General features: G+C 41.6%; 2 protein-coding genes across 2 annotated transcripts; one reads left to right on the plus strand and one right to left on the minus strand.

The window, feature by feature from the left end:
- Positions 1-6,982: 6,982 nt before the first annotated feature.
- On the minus strand, positions 6,983-9,613 carry LOC308411663 (histone H1-like). The gene has a single exon (XM_080905633.1). It carries the CDS (start codon positions 9,018-9,020, stop codon positions 8,553-8,555), a length of 468 nt encoding a protein of 155 aa, XP_080761759.1. The 5' UTR covers positions 9,021-9,613; the 3' UTR covers positions 6,983-8,552.
- Positions 9,614-15,731: 6,118 nt separating this feature from the next.
- Positions 15,732-21,923, plus strand: LOC308409429 (cell adhesion molecule CEACAM20-like; the record flags this gene model as incomplete). Its single annotated transcript, XM_080902180.1, has 5 exons — positions 15,732-15,735; positions 16,270-16,542; positions 16,622-16,867; positions 18,641-18,742; positions 21,880-21,923. The coding sequence occupies 5 exons, from the start codon at positions 15,732-15,734 to the stop codon at positions 21,921-21,923; spliced, it is 669 nt and encodes a 222-aa protein (XP_080758306.1).
- Positions 21,924-22,837: the final 914 nt, after the last annotated feature.

A 22,837-nucleotide genomic window follows, 5' to 3' on the forward strand; every position in this document is an offset into this window, starting at 1 on the left:
CTGCTAGTTCTAGTCACCCTGTTAGCACTAGAACACATGTGTATAAACTTGAGGGTCCTTCTTTCCCAGACCTTACCAGAGAAGATGAAATCCAGTATAGGCTGTTACGAATGGCCCTTACTAACCTGCTTGACCCTCATGAGACGGAGCACTTTAAATATCATGTCCTCCTCGATCATCTGAAAGTAGACCAAGCTAAACGGTTAGCTATTTCCTTTTCCTATGCTCCTGACCCATACACTCAAGCCATCAAAGCTCTTGATGAGCGTTATGGGCAACCAAGACAGCTGGCATTGAAAGAGCTACGGAATATACTGGAGCTTCCTCCTAACAGAGCAGGTGATGGTCGGACTCTGGATAACTTTGCTCTTCATGTGCAAGCTTTAGTTGGTTTGCTTAGCACTATGGGTGATCAAGGACAGACAGAACTAAATTGTGGCTCCCATGTCGATCGCCTACTTGAAAAGTTGCCCGCAGAGCATTCCAGTCACTTCAAACGGCACATTTACAGGGAACAAGGAGATATGATGTATGACTTACCTTTGTTCTCATCCTGGTTGCAAATAGAGTGCAAGTGTCAACCAAGAAAGGACAGTCCTGTTTCATCCTTTAACCAGCCACGACCTGCCCATAAGTACACCTCTCCACTCACAACAATATTACATGAAGCAAATACATCTGACGATCCTGTACAGGCAGCACAACCGATCATAATAACTAAGGCAAGATGTGCATATTGCTGCTCACCTGAACACCACATTAGCAAGTGCCCTGAGTTCATTAACAAGACAAAGGATGAGAAAATAAACTGGATAAAGAGAAACAATCGGTGTTGGCGTTGTGCTAGGACTCATCAGGCCGCAAAGTGTGACCTGAGGAAAGCATGTGCCACCTGTATGGGACTACATCTACAGATCCTATGTGAGGTGAATCAGAGACCTAAAACTGAAACTAATCCTGTAGTGAGGACACTACACTTTGATAGACCTAGTGATTGTCCCAGTGTCCTTTTAAAGGTTGTGAAAGTGCTCCTGCGAAATGGCAAAAGAACTCTTGAAACATATGCAGTACTTGACGATGGCTCCCAGCGTACCATTCTTCTAACATCAGCTGCACAGCATCTCAACCTAACTGGGGAAGCAGAGATTATCACTTAGAACGGTCCATCAAGAAGTTGAAACCATTCAAGGTTCTTGTGTAAGTTTCCAGATTTCTCCCATCGCACATCCAGAGAAAACTTACACAATTAATAATGCCTTCACTGCAAGTCGCTTAGCACTTTCAGACCACACCTACCCCGTATCCTAGGGCTGCTCAATTAATCGAATTTTAATCACGATTACGATCTGGGCTTTCAACGATCATTAAAAATGACTGAGCCGATTATTAGCCCCTCCCTCATTTATCCGCGACACCTTAAAGGCCGGTCCGTGAAAATATTGTCGGGCATAAACCGGTCCGTGGCGCAAAAAAGGTTGGAGACGCTGATTAAGAGGACCCGAGGGAAGCTCGGAAAGCTAAGCAGAAGTTATTTGGAGAGTGACTGCCGTTGGTTGAAAAGAGAGTTTAAAAAAAAAAAACTTCAGTGGTGTTGCACACTATTTTATATTATTTTTTTAAAGTCATTGTTAACCCTTTAAAGCCGGTCAGAGCAGCACGCTCCGTTTTGCGTAACTATTGTTAAATCCCTGTAGAACCTGAACCGTGGAAGCTAGCGCAATAATTTGTTTTGCATATGAAACCGGAGGAGTTGTACTTACATCTGATGCCATCAGCTTGTCCTCGGTCACGGTTTCGTTCCACATATAGCTTTGCAAAAATTGCATAAAAAGCGCTTGCAGGAACAAAAACATAATATTCCAGAAACACGTTTTGCCGTTCCTATCAGCTGTTCGTAACACTTCCCACAGTGAAATGATGCACATGCTGTTTTCTTTGCAAATTTGCATCATAGGATTGTTTTTTGTTTTTCCTGCAGTATATAAAAATTGCTGTATCTCCAAAATAAAACTATGAAGACACTCAAAATAAATTTCCTGTTGTTGTAAACTATTTTTTGCAACTTTATTGTATTTAAAGTTTTGAGGGATAAACCTCTTAAATTTCTCCAAGTAGAAATATATGTAAACAAAACAAAAGCGATTTTCAATTTTTTTTGTAGTTTATTGCACTTTTTTGCAATTTATGTAATTACTATGGACTTAATGCATACATATTATTAAAATATGGGCTATAACAGTTGTATTGATGTATAGCAACTTGAAATGCTCCCACAAATGGCACTACAGCATGTAAAAAAATAATATAAGCTCTGGTGGACTTGGTTCTATAGTAGGTCTTAAAGGGTTAAATAAATATCGTCAAATAATCGTGATCTCAATTTCAGTGAAAATAATCGTGATTATCATTTTTGCCATAATCGAGCAGCCCTACCGTATCCTCTCTTCAACGGAGATACAAGCATCTTCAAGGTATCCCATTAACCTTCATTAACAAAGCAGCTCCACTACTGCTCATAGGCTCTGATCATACCCACCTTATTACGCCTATTGCACCAGTTAGACATGGACCATTTGGATCTCCTGCAGCAGTCAAAACCCGCTTAGGATGGACACTCCAAGGTCCAATCACAGACTTCCAACCCCAGAGCAGTTCCACGCATGCCCAATGTTTATTCACATCTTCCAGTTCAGGTTCAGGAGAACCGCTCCAGCACATCCTTGTGTCCGCTGATGGCTCTGAATTCATTCAGCCACCTCATACTCTACCATCAGCAGTACCTACGTCGTCACTGGCAGTGCCACTATCACCAGTTCCACCGCCTGTGGCTGCCATTCCGCCAGTGGTCAGGGCGCTGCCTGCTCCTGCATCACCTGGTCCTGCCTCTGCCAAGCCCCGTACATTGCCCCCAGCACCTGCAAAACTGCCCAACGGTCTGCAGGTCTGGGCCTGCCGCTGCATCCCATGCGGTTGGCATTTGGACCTGCTTTGCCGCCACCGCTGGCTACATGGTCGGCCCCCTGAACTGTCTAGCCTGCATTGTCGACCTCTAGGTCGACCCCCTGAACCTATAGTAGACCTGTAGCATGTCTGACTCCTCTGCCCCCGCTTTGTGAAAAGGAGCATCTCTGATCCTTTGAACATATTTCTCAGTAGAAATATGGGGGCAGCTGTTGTAAAGGCTCACCTTTCAGCACATTCACTTCACCAGATGCACCTTGTTTCTTTTCCTCACCTTTGATTGGGTGTGGTGCTTGGCCTTAATTGCACTCACCTGTCACACATTATATGTCACACAGTATATAAGGACTGCACTCACCTACCCCTCACTCTTTCTTCACTCCCACATGGGGCGGCAGCTGAGGTGAGTTTCTCTTTGAGTCTCCTGAGTTTATGTATCATTTTGAGTTACTTAAATCATACTTTGTCCTTTTTAGAGAGAGCAGTCCATGTGTGTCTTTCTTTCCTTTATCCGTTATACAATAAAACGACAAAACCTGCAAATGATGACTGCTTATTCTCATTCTAATCCGATGAGCCCATGATGATGACTACTGAAACCCTGAACCTTCCTGTTAGGTTTGTAGCATAAACCTATTCGCTGGAACGTTAAGACAATATAATTACACTGCTAAGCAAGACACAAATAGGCAAAGTTCTTCATGTTACTCGTGCACGGGAGAGAACTGGACAACCGCTTGACCCCAGTAGCTCTCGTCCGTTCTCCCATACACTGTCCTTTTATTGAGGTTACATGAATATGCATAAGTTCATTAACATATGACGTCTACATACAAACAAAGAGTACCTTGCCTGTGTGTGTGTGTGTGTGTGTGTGTGTGGACTGCTGATCAAAGGGTCAAACATCCTTGGTCAGGAAGAGGGTAGCCTCCCCCTCACCCTAGATGGTTCATCCTAGATAACACGGTGAGGAAGTCCTGCAGTTCATCTAAACAAAGAGCACTTAGACTAGAACAGACGCAACTACGTTAATCCTACCATAAAATAATAAGACACGGTATGACCTCTCATGCTCCCAAAGTGCTGTCTAATACACACAAAGTTTGCAGACTATCAAGGATCAAAACCTCTACCAATCTACAACTAATTACAAAACTCTAAGCATATATAAGTAAATATTTCTAAGCATAAATGACAATCAACAATACAAATCTAACATTTCCCCCCTTTTTGACCTTTATGCCTGAAAAGTTCCCAGGTATGAATACCTCATGTCTGACAGTTTCAATGCAAACATTTTTATACTCAACATATGTCAAATCACCCTAAATTACTGAAAAGGTACACAGTTCAACAAATGTATTAGCAGTTATCCCATTCCTCATTGAGCTCATCTCATGGCAAACTGCATCTTACGAGCAAACAAAGAAATTGTTAATTTAATAGTGAAAATAAAAAAGTAACATTTTCAAAAACATCTCAGCTTGGTAATGCTTCCTCCAGGTGTGCACATCACATGTCTCTCTGCAGAGTGGTTTGAGTTCTGCAGGGCGTCATGAATGTCTCTTCCAGTTGTTTCCATCGTTGTCCATAGGACCAGAGTCCAAACGTATGTAGAATAAACATTCAAACATACCAGTTAGTTTTGTTGTTTGTCAACATGGTTCTCAGCTATTTCCAGAGCTGCAGACCTCTCAGCACTCTAGTTTTATGGCCTCCCATTACCTCACTTCAGGCCTTCATCCTGCGAGGGGGATATTTATGACTCCTTCATTGTCCACGCTCTGCAGAGAAACACCTCTGTGGAAAGGGTGCAGGGTTCTCTTGTCTTACTGCTGTTATGATCCCAGCAGCCTTCAGAGTGTCATCGTATGCACAGTATAGTGGCACAGCATTAGGTGATGTTCATAGGAAACTGCTGTCATCACCACCATAGCTTCTGGTTCCTGTGCTTTCACAGAATCATGATGTCATCCTCGAACTCCTTCTGCGCTGTCGATGGAGCTTGGCACGCTCCCCTCATCCCACGAGTTTTCATGTTCCAACGCTGCTGAAGGTTTAAGGCAGAGCACGTCGTACACCTTAGTTGTCTTCCTCAGCGTCAATATTGAATCTTTCATTTTATTTAAAATCTTGCTGTGGGAAGTCTCCTCTTGATTTCCTGGAAGCTTAGTAGCACAGCTCTCTGTGTGATGTCTGCTGTGCTGAAGATGATCTCTGATCCTCCTGAAGCCTCTCTCCCATCTTGTGGACGATCCTCTCCTCTATTTTGCAGGCAGTTTCATGGTCCTTGCTGTGGCTCCAAGGTCTGATTTCATGATGGGCCCCAACCAGCTTGATCTTTGACCTCAACCACTGCCTGGTCCTGTCAGCTATGCGCTTCTCACTGGGCCTCTGAAGATTTCTCAGGAGATTACTGCTGCACCTGTATTTCCTTGCTAGGAAGACAAACTATTTGGAGAGTATGTCAACAATCATCAAACCACATTCTTTAGTTCAGTGAACTTCACTTATAGGCCATCAAAGCCTCATCTGAACATGGGTGCACCACTTGCATAGGTTTAATATTTGTAAATAAAACGGCTAATCACACAAATCACTGCAACAATAATAAAAAACATTGTTTAATGTTAATCCTTGGACCCCTCCTCTTGACGCATGGACACACCCATGAGTCAACTCATCAAACCTGGATTCCTGTCTTAAAGAAAAAGATTAGCTAGATCATATCCCAGGCAACATCAGGGCATCTCCTCCCCTGGAGTAGCACCACCCTGGACCTATAATCCTGCAATGAAAATGTTAGTGTGCTTTGCATATTAAGTTTGCTTAACACCTGGCTCTCCCAGGAGCCTGCATACACACCATCATGGCCTGGAAAACAAAATCTGGAAGTAAAATCAAACTCCATACCTGTAAACAATTGTATCATAAGGACAAGAAGCATTCAACATCAGCAAGACAAGTGTCATGTGCAGGTTTTCTCAAATCAGCAAACTACAATTATTTTCATAAGTCACCTCAGACATGGATCATCCCATGTACTCAGGCAACATTAATGTAATCGGTGACTGCTCTTAAGCAAAGTCACTCCACTTATATATGACTATGGGCTCAAAAGTGGCCAGCTAATGAGCCCATATCAAACTACCCCAGAAACACTGTATCTCTTATTTGTTTTACTCATGTCACTTGTCCGTTTCAGCTGAATCTTCCACAGCATTCTCAAAGAAACTAACATTAGCAATACACATTGACTGTAGTCAGACAGAGGTCAGACACAGGTCAACAGGTTCCAGAGGTGCCATAAAAACACCATAAAGTCAACCCTAGCTGTGGAAAGAAGTAACACCAGTTCTCAACACAGGAAATTTCACACATGTTATTCACATTATCAAAGTAACCTTCACATTTTCCCATCAACACAATGCAACAGCATCACCACTCATAACCTGTAAACACAGTTTTCCTCACACATAAACCCAGAAATCCTGTAGTAGGAAAAAACATCAACCAGTTGTCCTGGTATAAATCGCATCATCAATTCACATGAAGAACTGGCATGCTGTAAGAAAAGAAAATGCAAATATTAACGCTTGCGCAGGCGTATGCATACTTTGTCACAGATATCTCTGTGAGCAACTCAAGCCTATGAATAACACACCTGATAAATGCACAGACACAGAAAATGGCATTTAAAAGGTTAAATCATCATGCAACCTCGAGTGTTGCTGTCATCTTTCTGCTCCTGTAAAGGGAAGCACACACAGACTCATCTGCACCCCTGCCAGGCGGGGGTCAACTTCACACAGTCGTGTTACATCAGTAAAGTCTTGTCAGCTTTTGTCAGCTTTTACCAGTCAGTCAGTTTGTTTTCCTTTCACTCACTCATTCATGCATTCATTCTTTCTTTCTTTGCTGATAGTGGAACCTATCGTCGCATTTAGTTTCCACTCTCAGCAAAATGACGTCATTTCAAAAAGAAAAAGAAGAACTTTAGTTTGGATTACATCGCTGAATCCTTTTGGACTGGGACTGTCATTTAATAATTGTCCCAAATAAGTGGCTTTCTCCAGAGTCCATTTAAATGTGGAGAACTCACTTGGCACAATTTTCTCGACGACGTGTAGCATTTTTAATTCCCGACGTGCAGATCTGCTTAAAGAAAAGAAAATAGACAAACAAAATCAGTGCCTGTTCAAAAGATAAAAATGAAAAATAACAGAGATTATCAAACAAAACTTTCAGTGCACTGTGAAAGTATCAAAATAAAAAGGCCTTGTTAAGTCATGACACAAACTCCTCATCTCAGGTAAATCATACCATTAGCATGGTTCATCATACCATCATACTAATCGGCAGGCTCAACTTCACAACAAAAGAAAAATCATCAGCTAGATTCACTCCAAATCAACCATCAGCTGCACAACACACAACATAATCCTAATGTCTTATTAGCTATGAGTTTAATTACCAGGTCTGTGCTCTTCACTCATTTAGGCCACAGATCTATTTTATTCAATTTTCCTTTTTTTCCCTTCATCATAAAACATGTGACATGCTGTCATGCACTTCACAAAACAGTCTGTTCTGACGTATTCAGAGTTGTGTATCTAAATACAGGATTCACTCGCACATCAAAGCAGGAAACTCAGTGTTTTAGAGTCTCCACTCAACACACAACAACTCCAACACATCTCATTCACTCGTGCTAGAATTCAATCACCTTTCATTAATCTAAAACCGATCACTAATTTGCATATCAACTATTAACCCACTAAGTTGACAGGACGACAGAAAAGCATGTTCAAAATAGTATCACAAAAGACAATTTCCCTCATACAGTAAATTACATGTGCTGCCTCAATCAAGCAGGAAGCTTCTCCCAATTTACCATTTTAACAACTAAATTTATTGTCTGATCACTGGTTGGTCAAACCAGGATCTTTTTTCCCACAAAAGTTAAACTGTTGTCCTGCAACCTGGAGAGTCAATTTTTTGCATTAGATAAATTCAGTATTTAATAACAAGTGTCTGCTAAATTGACACTATTTTAACACTGATGAAAGATAACAAGCTAATTTTCATTACATGTGTTTGTGTTATTAGGCAGGTCTAATGCATGTCTGTGGAGCTGCATCTCCAGCAGAGCATGTTCTTAAAGCTGCCTTTCCTACACACTTCTCTGCTATTATTTAATCATTTCTTAACTAATGTGCTATGAGTCTTCATGAGTCATTTTGTGTTTGGAATTGTTAGTAGGGTTAATGCATGTTCTGCTTGTGTGTGTGTGATTTTGTATATGTTTCTATTTTCGCAATGTTTCAGACTCCGTCTCAATTTTCCAACTTAAGCAGTCAGTTTTGTTTTTCCCCAGGTTTGCTAACCCAAATTTTGATTTCCCACATTAAATAATTCCTATGTGTTCTCACCTAGTCTTCTCACTCTATTGTCCTCTCCCACTTCAACAGTCCAACAGCCGGCAGTTCTCCTTCAGCTTTGTCCTGTGTCCCACTGTCTCTTCTTGCCATTTTACTCCACAGGTGGCAAATGTCAAACTCCAACTGTTCAGTTCTCCTCAAACGTTTTCTTCACATGCACAGTGAAGTCACAGCCACTCTCACTATTGTCCTCTGATGCGGTTGACTTCGTGCTAGTGGCTGAAGTGCTGCTGCTGCTGCCTTCCTGGGCGACTTCTTAGCAGCTGCTGCCGGTTTCTTGGCTTTGGCCGCGGCGGGCGTCTTAGCTTTGGTCTCAGTAACCCTGTTCATCTTGAAGGATCCGGAGGCCCCGGTGCCCTTGGTCTGCACCAGAGTGCCCTTCGCCACCAGACTCTTGATGGCGGTCTTGACACGGGCCTTGTTCTTGTCCACATCGTAGCCTCCGGCAGCCAGAGCCTTCTTGAGAGCGGCCACGGCTTTCACAATCAGCTCGCCCACGCTGAGGCCGACCTTCTTGGGCTTGGAAGTCATCGTCTTCTTCTTCTTGGCCTGAACCTCGGCGCAGGGCGTGTTTATGATGGAGCCTTTCCCACCACAGCGCTGGCACGTTGAACGCATCACGAAGGGTCCATTTCTTTCATGTCGCTAGCCAGCATGCTAGCTGCATGTGGCTTGCCCGAGTCACTCAGTCCTTTTTGAGCATTTCAACATGCTGCCACCGCCATCTTGCTCGCCCCTCCGTGGAATTCATCCAATCAGACAGGAAGATGGGTTTGCTTTCTTCTGCTGCTGTTTATCCACATTGCTGCTGCTTTGCTGGGACTTTTTGTGCTCAGGACTTGCTGCTGTCTCTTTATCATGGAGCTGCATTCCTTATCTTCAGGGAGGAGTGAGATCGCTTGTGAGGTTGAGAAACACATGGCACTGTAAATAAGTCAGCCAGAAACTTGGCCTGCATGTTTCCAATGATGTTAAACTATAACTTTCTTCCGACCGCTGCATGTGGAAAATTGATTCAGGTCTGCTTTTCACCTGAAAGTGACAAACTAAGACATTTCATTATTATCATCACTGCTTAATCAACACATATCTCTCTCTCTCTCTCGCTCTGTGTTTTTGTGAACAGTCCTTTCTTAAAAGCAGAAAATGAAATTATAGTTGTTTTTTTTGGTTGATCAACACAAAACCTTTTTCCTATGATTATTTTTTCCTATTATTTTTTCCTACAATATAAATTCTCCCTCTTATTCACTCTTTTTTTTTTTTTTTTTTTTTTATTTACAATAGCTGGTGACCTGCAAAATCACCGCTGTCACTCACAATCAAAGGCAATTACTCTTGCACAGTGCACAAAAACACTGTGATGTCAGACACATTCACACTCACTTTGTCATCTGCAAAAATAAATCACATGGCTGATGATATGTGCCATGGTGATCCGTAAATATGATCACCAGTTTATTTAACTATTTTTCAACCCAACAAAACAAATAATCAAAAACATGATGCTGATGTTATGAACACTCTACACACAAGTCAAGATGCAGGAAAACTGCTCATGGAAACGTTGCACACTCCAGTTATCACAGTTATCATAGCGCTGTTTCCCTCTCTTAGAGTAGTTCTCAGACAGCTCTCGATCTGATAATGTGTAGCCTGCTCATCAGCTCAGAAGAAAAAAAAAAACTGCAACGCAACATCACACAGTAGTTGCTCTGCCCACAGTGGCAAAGTCTTACACTTTCATATTCAACTCAGCTTCTCCATCATGTACTTTTAGATGTTTCATACAGGGTTCAGCATATTAGTTGTTTTCACAGGTGTGCTGTATATCTCAACAATGGTTCATAATAAGACGACAGTCTTCCACACAGGTCAAGTGCCTCTATGCACTTCAGTAGTTTAAATATTTATCTATATCACTTCACCTCACATGTCATCGTACTGAATTTAAGCAACCACAAGCGTAATGTAGATGACTTTTAACAACTATCCACCTCAATTACGTCTATGGTCTGGCACACAGGCTGAAGAGTTAACGTTTTGTGTCAGCAAGGGGTGGGGGGACAGCCACCCACCAGAGCATAGCTGCTGATGTGGGCTGGCCTTCTCCACACGCTCTTCAAGGCTGGTGTGTTTTCTGAAAACTTCTAACATTTTAATCTCTTCCATTTTTAAGCCTGCGATTAACCGCACGGCTCAGGTCCGCGTGAAACCCGCGTGACCGCGCTCGCGTGAACCCGCGCAGCTGTGGAGCCGTCGCTCCCTCTCTTTTTTACATAAATACTTTGTGCTGCCAGGAGCAAAGTCCAGCACAAACGTCTGTCTCCCTCCGACTCACTCTTGGTTGCTTAGAAACCCATGATAACAACAACAGTCGGTGTCACAGACCACATGTTCTGCTCCGCACACACTCACACAACAACAACAACAACAACAACAACAACACAAAATAGGCCTATCGTCCAGCACAATCTGGACCCCGCGGAACTTCTCAACGCCCCACAAAGCGGCGGAGAACTCACCTCTAGCCACACAAAGTAGCGAGGAACCTCTTGCTCCACAAAGTAGCAAGGAACCCGGGTATCGCTACACAAAGTAGCGAACTTCTCAACGCCTCACACAGTGGCGGAGACTGCACAACGACACGGTTATAGAGTCGGCCTCTTCTCAACGCCTCACACAGTGGCGGAGACTGCACAACGACACGGTTATAGAGTCGGCCTCTTCTCAACGCCTCACACAGTGGCGGAGACTGCACAACGACACGGTTATAGAGTCGGCCTCTTCTCAACGCCTCACACAGTGGCGGAGACTGCACAACGACACGGTTATAGAGTCGGCCTCTTTAAACTTACTTGGCGTTGCTTAGAGTGTAATATCAGCCCGAATCCCGCCGACCGTCATTCATCGAGGAGAAAAGACAGACCGCGAATCCACAGGAACTTCCCGGCTGACGTCAGGCTTTCAGCGTGCCTCTCCTCCCCTCGGTGAATGCGATTCCAGGGCTCCGGCATCGAAGGACCAATTAATGTTAGGTTTGTAGCATAAACCTATTCGCTGGAACGTTAAGACAATATAATTACACTGCTAAGCAAGACACAAATAGGCAAAGTTCTTCATGTTACTCGTGCACGGGAGAGAACTGGACAACCGCTTGACTCCAGTTGGTCTCGTCCGTTCTCCCATACACTGTCCTTTTATTGAGGTTACATGAATATGCATAAGTTCATTAACATATGACGTCTACATACAAACAAAGAGTACCTTGCCTGTGTGTGTGTGTGTGTGTGTGTGTGTGTGTGTGTGTGTGTGTGTGTGTGTGTGTGTGTGTGTGTGTGTGTGTGTGGACTGCTGATCAAAGGGTCAAACATCCTTGGTCAGGAAGAGGGTAGCCTCCCCCTCACCCTAGATGGTTCATCCTAGATAACACGGTGAGGAAGTCCTGCAGTTCATCTAAACAAAGAGCACTTAGACTAGAACAGACGCAACTACGTTAATCCTACCATAAAATAATAAGACACGGTATGACCTCTCATGCTCCCAAAGTGCTGTCTAATACACACAAAGTTTGCAGACTATCAAGGATCAAAACCTCTACCAATCTACAACTAATTACAAAACTCTAAGCATATATAAGTAAATATTTCTAAGCATAAATGACAATCAACAATACAAATCTAACACTTCCTTCCTCCAAAACACTATTCTTAGTTAGTGTCTTGTCTGTCTTGTCTTAATGTTGGTTTAAAATGGAGCACTGTAACAAAAAATAATTTCCCCCAGGGATCAATAAAGTATTCTGATTCTAAGCCCAGGGCAGTGGTTGTGACTGGTTTAAATGGCCCTAACAAGTCTTCATGCCGTAGATCGAAAATGGCATGACCTAACTCTTCCTGTGGCTTCCATTTATGACCTGTACAAATGGGAACTTTGGCACTCCCGATGAGCGGGTCTCCTGAATTCTTCAGTTCCAGCACCAGGTGGGCCTTTTCCTGCCTGTACCCTAAAGTGATGGATTTAAGAAGGAGCTGCAACAGCTTGGGGGTGATCGTGGCTCAAGAGTTGGGAGTTCGCCTTGTTATCAGAAGGTTGCCGGTTTGACCCCAGCTTGGACAGTCTCGGTCGTTGTGTCCTTGGGCAAGACACTTCACCTACTGGTGGTGGTAAGAGGGCCCGGTGGCGCCAGTGTCTGGCAGCCTCGCCTCTGTCAGTGCGCCCCAGGGCAGCTGTGGCTACAATGTAGCTTGCCATCACAAGTGTGTGAAAAGGTGTGTGAATGGGTGGATGACTGGATGTGTAAAGCTCTTTGGGCTAGCCCCCTGGCAAGTTGCTGTTTGGCTAGTCAGCCTGGGGAGACCAAAAGATACACAACAAGAGGAACATCAAAACAGCTAAGGGGACGAGACAGACATAACAAAAAAATCATACAGATAGAACAGAATACGACACATAAACAAGGGAGCTTGGACGAAACTTTAAACAAAACCTAACTAAGACATACTAATAATCAGAGGTGGGACCAAGTCATTGTTTTGCAAGTCTCAAGTAAGTCTCAAGTCTTTATCCTCAAGTCTCAAGTCAAGTCTCAAGTAATGTCAGGCAAGTCAGAGTCGAGTCTCAAGTCACTGGTGTAAAAGTCCGAGTCAAGTCACAAGTCTGAAACTTTGAATTTCAAGTCCTTTCGAGTCTTTAAAAAAAAAAATAATAATAATGTTGCAGTTATGCTAAATGTAAATATTAGACCATGTAATTTTAAAATCTGTGTTTTTCTCAACACATGACAAAATAGTGAACTTAGAAAATATACACAAATTGTGAAATTGCACCTCTTTAAAATGCAGCTCAATTAAACCTAGCTCCAAGAATAATTTTCACCGACAGTTCTGAGATAAGCTGCATGTTATTCTTGGATGTAGGACCAGCTTTAAAATCGCATGACAAAAATATCATACATATTAAAAAAAACTGCATCACCAACGTAGCCTGGACAACATTTGCTAGTTAGATGAAGTCAGCTATCTCATCTTAGCATATTTATATGCATATTTATAATCATACGGTTCTTGGAGTGAGTGCATACACTCATGAAGTTTAGTAACTTCAGGTCACTGCAACAAGCCCAGGTACAGTTTACCGACGGATGGGTGCAGGACCTTGAAATGCACCGTGTAGAACGAAAGACCATCGTACGTATCATAAGTTTACCAGTCTCACAAATTGTCTTCATAAATACACATTCCTTAACAGTTTATTAATAGGACCTTTGAGCTCAACGGTAATTAATTAGTAGTGGAAATAATTTCTGGTAGCATCACAGAAATGTAGCAGTGACAACAATATTGTATGCTGTAATCGCACAGGGCAATTAGTGATACAAAAAACCTGTTTTATCCTGTGAATAAAAGTATATGTTTTTGTCAATGTACCATAATAACAGAAGCGAAACGCAATATTGTGTCAGGACAATTCACTATTTATGCACAATAAACACAATAAATAAAGGAGCATAGCGCGACAATTTCTGTTCAGCGCCAGACTTGCTTGTAACCTATATCACCAATTATGTTAAGAAAAATGACGCATTAACTACTAAAAAACACTGACCTTCGTGTAAATGCTTGGAGCAGACTAACCTGTGAGCTGGAGTGTTCTGGGACGTTATATTTGGTCTTTGAATGGCTGCAATCCAGGCCATCCGTCGCGTCTTTGTTACTTCGGAAACATGGCTCAAAACAATTTCTCTTCAACGACGTAATCCGATAACAACCGATCTCTTTATCCGTCGGCTTCCCGTGGCTGTCATGCGACCGGCTGTTGCAGTTAATAATACAACAGCTTCTTGACATTTTTGTGTTTCTTTTTATCGCTGTATAACTGATTTTAATTGAAAGTCTGCGTGCGCTAGTACCGCTTGCCACGAGTTCCCAGAATCCTTTGCGGTTCTACCCGTGAATGATGTCACATTTTCAATCTCTATATAATATGCATGTTAAATTTTATATTTGGGGTAAAATATCAAGTCTTTTCAAGTAAACCGGTTCAAGTCCAATTCAAGTCCCAAGTCATTGGTGTAAAAGTCCAAGTCAAGTCACAAGTCTTAGAACATTTTTTCAAGTCAAGTCTAAAGTCATAAAATTAATGACTCGAGTCTGACTCGAGTCCAAGTCATGTGACTCGAGTCCACACCTCTGCTAATAATACACTTGAACTTAACATTACAAGGAATCAAAAAATACAAAATGCAGACCCAGCCCCCTGACATTCACAAAAACCCGAGGCGACTGTGAAATGCAGCAACAAACAAGAAACCTCGCCTACCACAGACCAAGCTCTTTCACTTGAGCGAAATTATTGTTGCCACCTCATGCACCACCTTATGCACCACCTTATGCATGCACTTTCTTATGAAGACAAGAGACCACTGAGTTGTCTAGTGGCACTGGTTTTAGAGATATGCATAATTCTATTCATTTTTATTTATATACACAATATATATAGTGTGTTGTTAGTTGCCTCAAGTACAACAGTACAAAGAAAACAGAGACTATCCCAACAGCCTTATGACCCCTTATGAGCAAGCAGTTTGGTAACAGTGGAAAAGAAAAACTCCCTTTTGACATGAAGAAACCTCCAGCAGAATCAGGTTCAGGGAGGGGCAGCCTGATTGGTTGTATATGAATTTATGAATAAAGAAGTACTGAATTATATTTATATTTTCTCTTAATTGTATTCTTTATAACTTTCCACAAAGAAAAGAAGTCAGTCCCACACCAGTGCCCCACAAATGAACCAATAAAGGAAGGTCCACTACATGGAAAGGAAATAGTTCTCACCTCTGTGTTTGAACCAATAGAAAGCTGGTGCTCAGAGGAAGAGGGCGGGCTTTACTTGGTGTCAGTGACAGAAATGAAAAAAAGCTCAAATGAGTGAGAAGGACGATGAAGGAAACATCTGTGCTGTGTCTGCTCTGTAAGTAGAATCTCTGTGTTTGTTTGAATTCTTGTACTTTGACTGTCTGCTCTCCTGATAACTGATGATGGAGGAGAAGACATGAAAAACAAATCAGGCTGAATTCAAGTTCAAACACCACGAGGACCAACTGCAGGTCTGAACTGACTCTTTATCTTTGCTCAGGAGTCGAGGAAACACAGCAGGCAGTGAAAAGATCAAATCATTCACTCATTATATCAACACAGCTGCACAGTGGACACATGACTTTATTGTGTTATTTAAATGTCGTGGAGAGTTTGTATATAATCACACTGTAATTTTTGCTCATAATTATAATAGTCACTTTAATAGCTGTTTTTTTATATAAAAAGCATGATGGGTTCAAACTATGGATACATTTATGTCACTAACAAATATAAAATAAAAGCTTGAATGCTATTAAATGATAATAAAAAGAAAAGGTTACTAAATTATATCTAACAGTACAGGTGTCAAAGAGATGTAGTGGTTAGCATCCGTGGAGGTTTCCTCTCACAGTTCAAAGACATGTTTGGTTAGCTGGTGATTGTAAATTGACTGTAGGTGTGAATGTTAGTCTTTTGTTGTCCAAACTCTACTTGAAAGCTGTTGCTGACATCTAATAGAAAATGAGCAGATATATAAGAGAGAGACGTGTTTGTGTGTTTGTCAGCGGTTTGTGTGGAGTTGTTCTTTATGTTCACCTCAAATCAACCTGAGTGTCATTTCTCTTTAGTTCTGATCTCACTGCTGAGCTGCACAACAAACCAAGGTCAGTAACCTTCTTCTGTCACAGTTTAAACCTGAGAAATGCTCACTGATATGACCTGATTGGGTTCATGTTTCACAATGTAAAGTATAACACATCATCAGTTTTTCATTTTAACCCTCACAGCTCGTCTGACTGTGAGTCCCAGCAGCTCTCAGTTCTTTGAAGGAGACTTTGTGTCTCTGAGCTGTGAGGAGGACGACAGCTCTGCTGGATGGACTCTGAGGAGAAACACAAGCACACGACAGAGGACTCAGTGTGGAGTTGAGTGGGGAACAACAGTTGGTTCAGCGAATTGTTCTTGTAACATCACCGATACCTACAAATCAGACAGTGGAGTTTACTGGTGTGAGTCCAGAGAGGGTCCCATCAGTAACATGGTTAACCTGACAGTCACTGGTAAGCTGAGTGTGTGGAGTTAGTGTTGATGAAGCTGTGTGTAAATGGATGAAATGCTGTAGTTTGTCTCTGTGTTGAGGTGGATCAGTGATCCTGCAGAGTCCTGTCCTCCCTGTGATGGAGGGAGATGACGTCACTCTGCTCTGTAAAACAAAGACCACTCCCTCCAACCTCCCAGCTGCTTTCTATAAAGATGGCTCCCTCATCAGGAAGCAGCCTACAGGTCACATGACCATCCAGCATGTTTCCAGGTCTGATGAAGGCCTCTACAAGTGTGACATCAGCGGTCATGGAGAGTCTCCATCCAGCTGGATCACTGTCACAGGTGACACACTCACCTGTCTGTGTTTCTGCAGCTTTCAACATTCACAATGTGACGACAACTTAATGACTGTGTTTGCTTTATTTTAGGGGAACACACCACCACACCTCCACCTGGATCCAACTCCCCTCCTGGTTTCACCTCCATCACTCTTCCTCTATCGCCTTCTCCTCCTGTTCTCTCTGTGTTGGCATCCGTTGGATCGGTGTGTATTGTGGTTCTACTGGTGTTACTGGTTTTGCTGGTGAGAAGATATGTTCACAGGAAACCTCAAGGTGAGACTCAGACCTGTCAGACTAATCTACACATTAATTATGATTTACATCATGTGTGTGTGTAATTGCAAGGAGATTTTCTGTGGGTGAATCACAGGTACCTGGTAACGTCCAAACAACATCGTAGAATTTCAGTCACCAAATCTAGAGCAGACTTCTTGGACAGTGTGATAGCACAATGAACTAAAGAGAAATCCAAAGTTATTGTGAGATAATAAATTTTAAATGCTTTAAAAATCTCCACAGCACAGAGTCTGTCTAGAGGTCCAGTTCAGCTACAGCTGCCTGTGTCACCATCAGTGTTAATACAATTTAAGATGGTGGAATATTTACTGTAGATCGAGTCATTCCTCTCTGTCCCATGGTTACAGTGTCTTTGTGTTCCTTTTTCATGTTTCTTAGGTAATAGTTTCTTATATAATAGTTCACCATGTTTGCATTGGCTAGTACACACGTACAGTAGTTAAGCTCTACTAAATATTGATGGAACAACTAAAAATGCACTCCTGAAGAGCTTTGGGGCCAGGGACTACTTCACAAGTCTACCACTAGAATGACCTGTAGTGCTGGTGCCCATCTAAAAATGAGAGTCTCTAAGTGGCGTGGGAAAAACTAGAAAACAATAAGCATGTAGACATGGAAATCAGGAGTCTGTCTTTAAAGTTTAACTCTGTGCTTACTGAGTCTACACTATGCTTGAGTGTCTGTTTGTGGTCTGTGGTCGATTTTACAGCTCTGCAGTCGTATAGTTTCCTGTTTGTCTTTTTAAAAAGTCACCTGTAGGTGTTGCTCCACAGAGCTCTTAGTATTAAAACAATATAAGAGAAACTGTAATTACTAATAATTTTTCTAACTGACATTTAATCACTGAACTAAACTATTAAAGTTTATCTTTAAACTTTCCATTAAATGCATTATATGGCTCCTTTAGAAACGTTTATAATTACTTGTATTCCATTAGTTGGGGCTACCGTGGCTCAGGAGGTTGGGAAGCGTATCTGTAACTGGAAGGTCACCGGTTCGATCCCCGTACTTTCTGTCCTGGTCGTTGTGTCATTGGGCAAGACACTTTACCCTACCGCCTACTGGTGTTGGCCAGAGGGGCCGATGGTGCGATATGGCAGCCTCGCTTCTGTCAGTCTGCCCCAGGGCAGCTGTGGCTACAACTGTAGCCTCCACCAGAGAGTGAATGAATAGTGACATTGTAAAGCGCTTTGGGTGCCTTGAAAAGCGCTATATAAATCCATTATTATTAGTCCCCTTCTGAATCTATATTTTATGTTTGTTATTTTCTAGTTTTGTGACTTTCTGAAATGTTGACTAAATGCAGTCCCCTGATGATAATCAATCATGTTTTCAGTGTAAACTTTATTCATCTAGACACTAAATGTAAATTAAAATTAAAATCAATGATCCACATGCTTTTGGTTTGAAGAGTTCTACAGTAGCAGAAGTGTACGACCAGTTGCGATTACGACTTCTGTGTGTGCTTTGTGTACAGGGAGGGTTTCAATTGCAGTGGATTCAACGGTGAGAACAGAAGATGTCAGTTATGAAGAAATCATCATCGTCAAAGAAACTGAAAAAAAGTCAAAGACGAGAGGTACAGCTGCTCTTTCTCGCCATCACGGTTCTTCACAGCTTTAACACAGGGTTTAGTTCAGGCTACACGCTAACATTAGAATGCTAACACGCTGTGATAGGCTCAAAAATAATCTTTTAAAGAAAAACATGGCTGAGTGTTTGATCGTTTCTATCAGAGGCAGCGGAAGTGTATTACTTGAAATTAAAGGACACAGCGATATTGAGAAATCACATGTTTAGTGTGATTCATAACTTTGCAATTTAAAATCTCAAGTTATAATCTATCAGTTTGTCCACTTTAATAATGGAGGTCAAATATTTAAAACCTCAGTTAAAAACAATCCTGTTGAGTCAGGAAGTGTATAGATTTAAACACAATAAAACAGCCAATCAACATCCGGCAATTCTGTGTTAGCAAACTCTCAGGTAAACTCTATAATTTAGCTAAGATCTCTCACAGCCTGAAACGTGAGGAATATTGATATATCCGTGACCTACAACGCACACTTCATTTGAATGGATACTTTTGATTTTCCATTGCCAGATGTCAGTGAGGAGTTTCTACTTGTAAACAGCTCATTTAGTAGTTGTGTCTATTTTGCCTTGTGCATACATTTATCAGGCAATTCTTTATGTTTTTCTAACTCTGGTGAAAAAATTATAAAAATGTACTCAAAGGTAAAGAAGTGAATTAATACAATATAGGCCAAATGTATTGAAAGACCAAACCCATATCTGAGCAGTCGCTACAGTCTTACATGCCTCTCTGCAGCTTTCACGCCCATAGTGCACACCGAAACCCCACCTCCACAAACACTGTCCCACACCACCTGAAATTAAGGAATAAAAAAGAGACACAAAATATTTCTGTTTTGTTTGGCTCAAATATGACACATTAGGAGTCATCTTTAGGGCCACACGTACACCTTAAATAGGTCAGCCCCCTGATGTGTTGTGACTTTTGGCAGTGTGATAGCTGAGCTACAAATCTAGAGGTAGTCCAGATAAGGCTCAGATGGGTGTTCTGTCTGGAGTTGATACACAAACAACTTTCAGGGTGAATAAATATGATATGTTTAAAGAGACAGACTAAAGACACCAAGCAGCCTTTTATACAACGCATTAATCTGGCTTCAAGTTGTTCATGTAAAACCACAGCTGCTACTTCCCGTTCCTGTTTAGTTCTAGTCTGAAGCTGATGAAACCCTTCACCACAGAAAGTTCTGGTTTGGCCGTTGACAGTGTTCATGTTGTGAAAATGAGTTGTGCGCTTATGTGAGGTGTGTCAGACGACACTGACAGAAACTGGCTGCTCTGTGGTCACTGCTTTCACACAGACGAGGTCTCTGTACTCACATATTTTTCATCAGAGACTTTAAGAAGTGAAAATAGAAAACAGTGAGAACCTGCCGCTAATTATAAATGTTGTAACTTCCGTATTAACAAAGCCCTCTGAAGGGCAAAGGCTATACTAACACTTTAATGTTTTCTGATTTTTTATAACAATATGCTGACATCAGCCTGTTTTTGTAACCACACATTGATTTTTGACCTTTGCATACTAGAGTTGTATAGTTTTTTTTCTTTACCCATATGATTGGAACAGAATTGGTTGAAACCTTTGGCTTCTATTATCTATTATCTATAAAAACTAAAGGAACTTGCAGTTGTTGTATTTAAAGAATAAACAATGTGTTGTGCAGCTCTATTAAGGTCCTTTCATATGATTTATTATTTAATATTTTTTCTTGAAATGTATTTTCAAAGTCAAGACACTAATAATGAAGGTTAAGGTCAAATACTTAGCCAACTCACAGCCTCATGTTCTCCAAGGCCTGGCATCGTTTTAAAGTTTGAAGAACTCTTCTCCTTTGTGTGAGAAAGAACAGGACGAGCACTGTCAGAACTACAAACGGACCTCCAGCAGGCAACTGGTTTGAATATCTCTGACCAAACAATCAGAAACAGACATTATAAGGGTGAGCCTTGGGCCTGACCTCCTCCAGTTTAGCAATACTGGTTTGGAGGTGTGTCAGTGATGGTCTGGGAAGGCGTATCCATGGGAACACACAGATGTTTACAGGCTAGGCAACAGCACTCTGATTGCCATTATGTATTGGTATTTGGTTGCATTTGTGGGTTTTAGGCCATTGTTATTGTAAATCCTTTCAAGGTGACTCAGGTTGGATGGTGATTATCTGGGGAAAACCATATTTAAATTGTTCCAAGTCTAGGCTCTGGCTAGAATGCCCTATAACATAGAGTTGACCTTTAGCCACCACAGTGTTGTCTTTGCAGCGTGCTTAGGGTCATTCTCGTGTTGGAATATTTTCTCTTACTGCACTGTTAGCCAGCAACCAGTTTATCTCAGACTTTAACTAAAATTAATTTGAAACTAAATAAAAAGATAATAAAACCAACTACTAACTATCAATCCTCCTATCCTTTTGAGCTAGAGGCAGGGTACACTCTGGACAGGTCGCCAGTCTGTCTGATTTAGAGCTTTCAATTAACCTATCCCCAACAAGTGCATGTTTTTAAACTTCCACACAGGAAGACCACAGTCGGACGGTGGAATTGAACTTAGAATCTGCCTGCTGTGAGGTAACAGTGCTAAACATCCTGCCACCAACCCTCAAATGCAGTGTGTATTATGGCAATTTAACAAACATAACTTGTTTAAATAAATCTGCTCCTGTTGCTGCTTTATTGGGGCATGGGTGCTTTCTTTTACACAAAACTGTAGCATTTCACGCAGCAGATCACAACAATTTTATTGATTATCTTAAAAATGGATGGGAAATGGAAAACACTGTGTATCCTTTGTATCATTTCATCAACTACAGCTTACACTAACTGTGATGTAACAGTTTAACTTTAGGTTTTTGTGTTCATTTTGCAAGGTGTGAAAAATGGTTAAGAGTTGGGCATGCTCAAAGACTGCAGAGTTGGTTTCAAGTCTGAGACAAACATTTCTGTGTGTCCTTCAGCCTTAGCTTTACCTTAAAAAAGCTCCGTGATATGTATCTGAGCTGGTTCCCAGTAAAGTCTGAACTGGGACTGTGTGTGATGCAGAGAGGTGGAGATTGGAGGTCTTGATTGAACTACAAAGCTTGTAATCATGTTTCCTGTTGTTTGAACTGTGTTTGTGTTCAGACTTTAAACCAGAGCCAGACGTCGTCTACTCTTCACTGAAGTAGTCCACCAGTCCAACCATTGACATCCAGCTGCTGGTCTCTAACTGGTCCCCCCAGCACCTCAGACCGGAGGACATCAACAGATTTTTATGTTTTATGTCTTTTGTCTCTATCTAAATATGTATTTTACAGTAAAATCAACAATAAGAAAATAAGTATGTTTATATATTTGCGGTCATCACCATTTCCACTTATATTTATTTTATCTTTTTTGTCTTTTTGTATAAACAAAGTTCTCGATTGTTTTCCTCGTGTGGTTCTGTGGGTTTCACCAAGGTGTCAGATGGAACATTTGAGTTGTTCCTGTCTGATTGTGGTTAACTGCTACACTCCTCTCTTCAGTGGGGAAAACAAACAGAAAACATTACACCACAACCGCAGACTTAAAGCAATAGGAGCATTGTTCAGTGGTTTAAAACTGCAGTGGGAATATCTGTAAAGTATCTGTGAGATGTAGATTCTTCTTTAACACTTTGTTTGCTGCTTAAAACACTGGAAAGTTTGGAGTCACTGTGTCTGACCTTGTTCTCAAAAGATTATTTAAGTGTTTTAGTACGGTTGAGTATTGGAACTCAATGATGCCTCTATGGAGACTAACTTTATGTATAGTGAATTAAAAAACAAAAACATCTGAATTTTTGTTACTCAGAAAAAACAAAACTGAAGAAATATCATTGCGAGGCATTTAAAGTCCAACATCTCCCTCTAGTGGTCACATATAAACATGTGTGAGGATGGTGTTAATGTAAAATGTGAATCATAGTGTTCCAGTCAGTCATCAGTGTGTCTCTGCACAGCTGTAATTAAAATGTGTTCAGAGGGCCTCAGTGTCTGAATGGTTCCAGTTCAGCTCCATAACAGCAGCGTCCCTGGTTTGATTCCTGTGTTTCAGCTCATATCTGCCTCTCTCACTGAGG

Source organism: Rhamphochromis sp. 'chilingali', assembly GCF_963969265.1.
Source record: "Rhamphochromis sp. 'chilingali' genome assembly, chromosome: 1".
NCBI lineage: Eukaryota > Metazoa > Chordata > Actinopteri > Cichliformes > Cichlidae > Rhamphochromis > Rhamphochromis sp. 'chilingali'.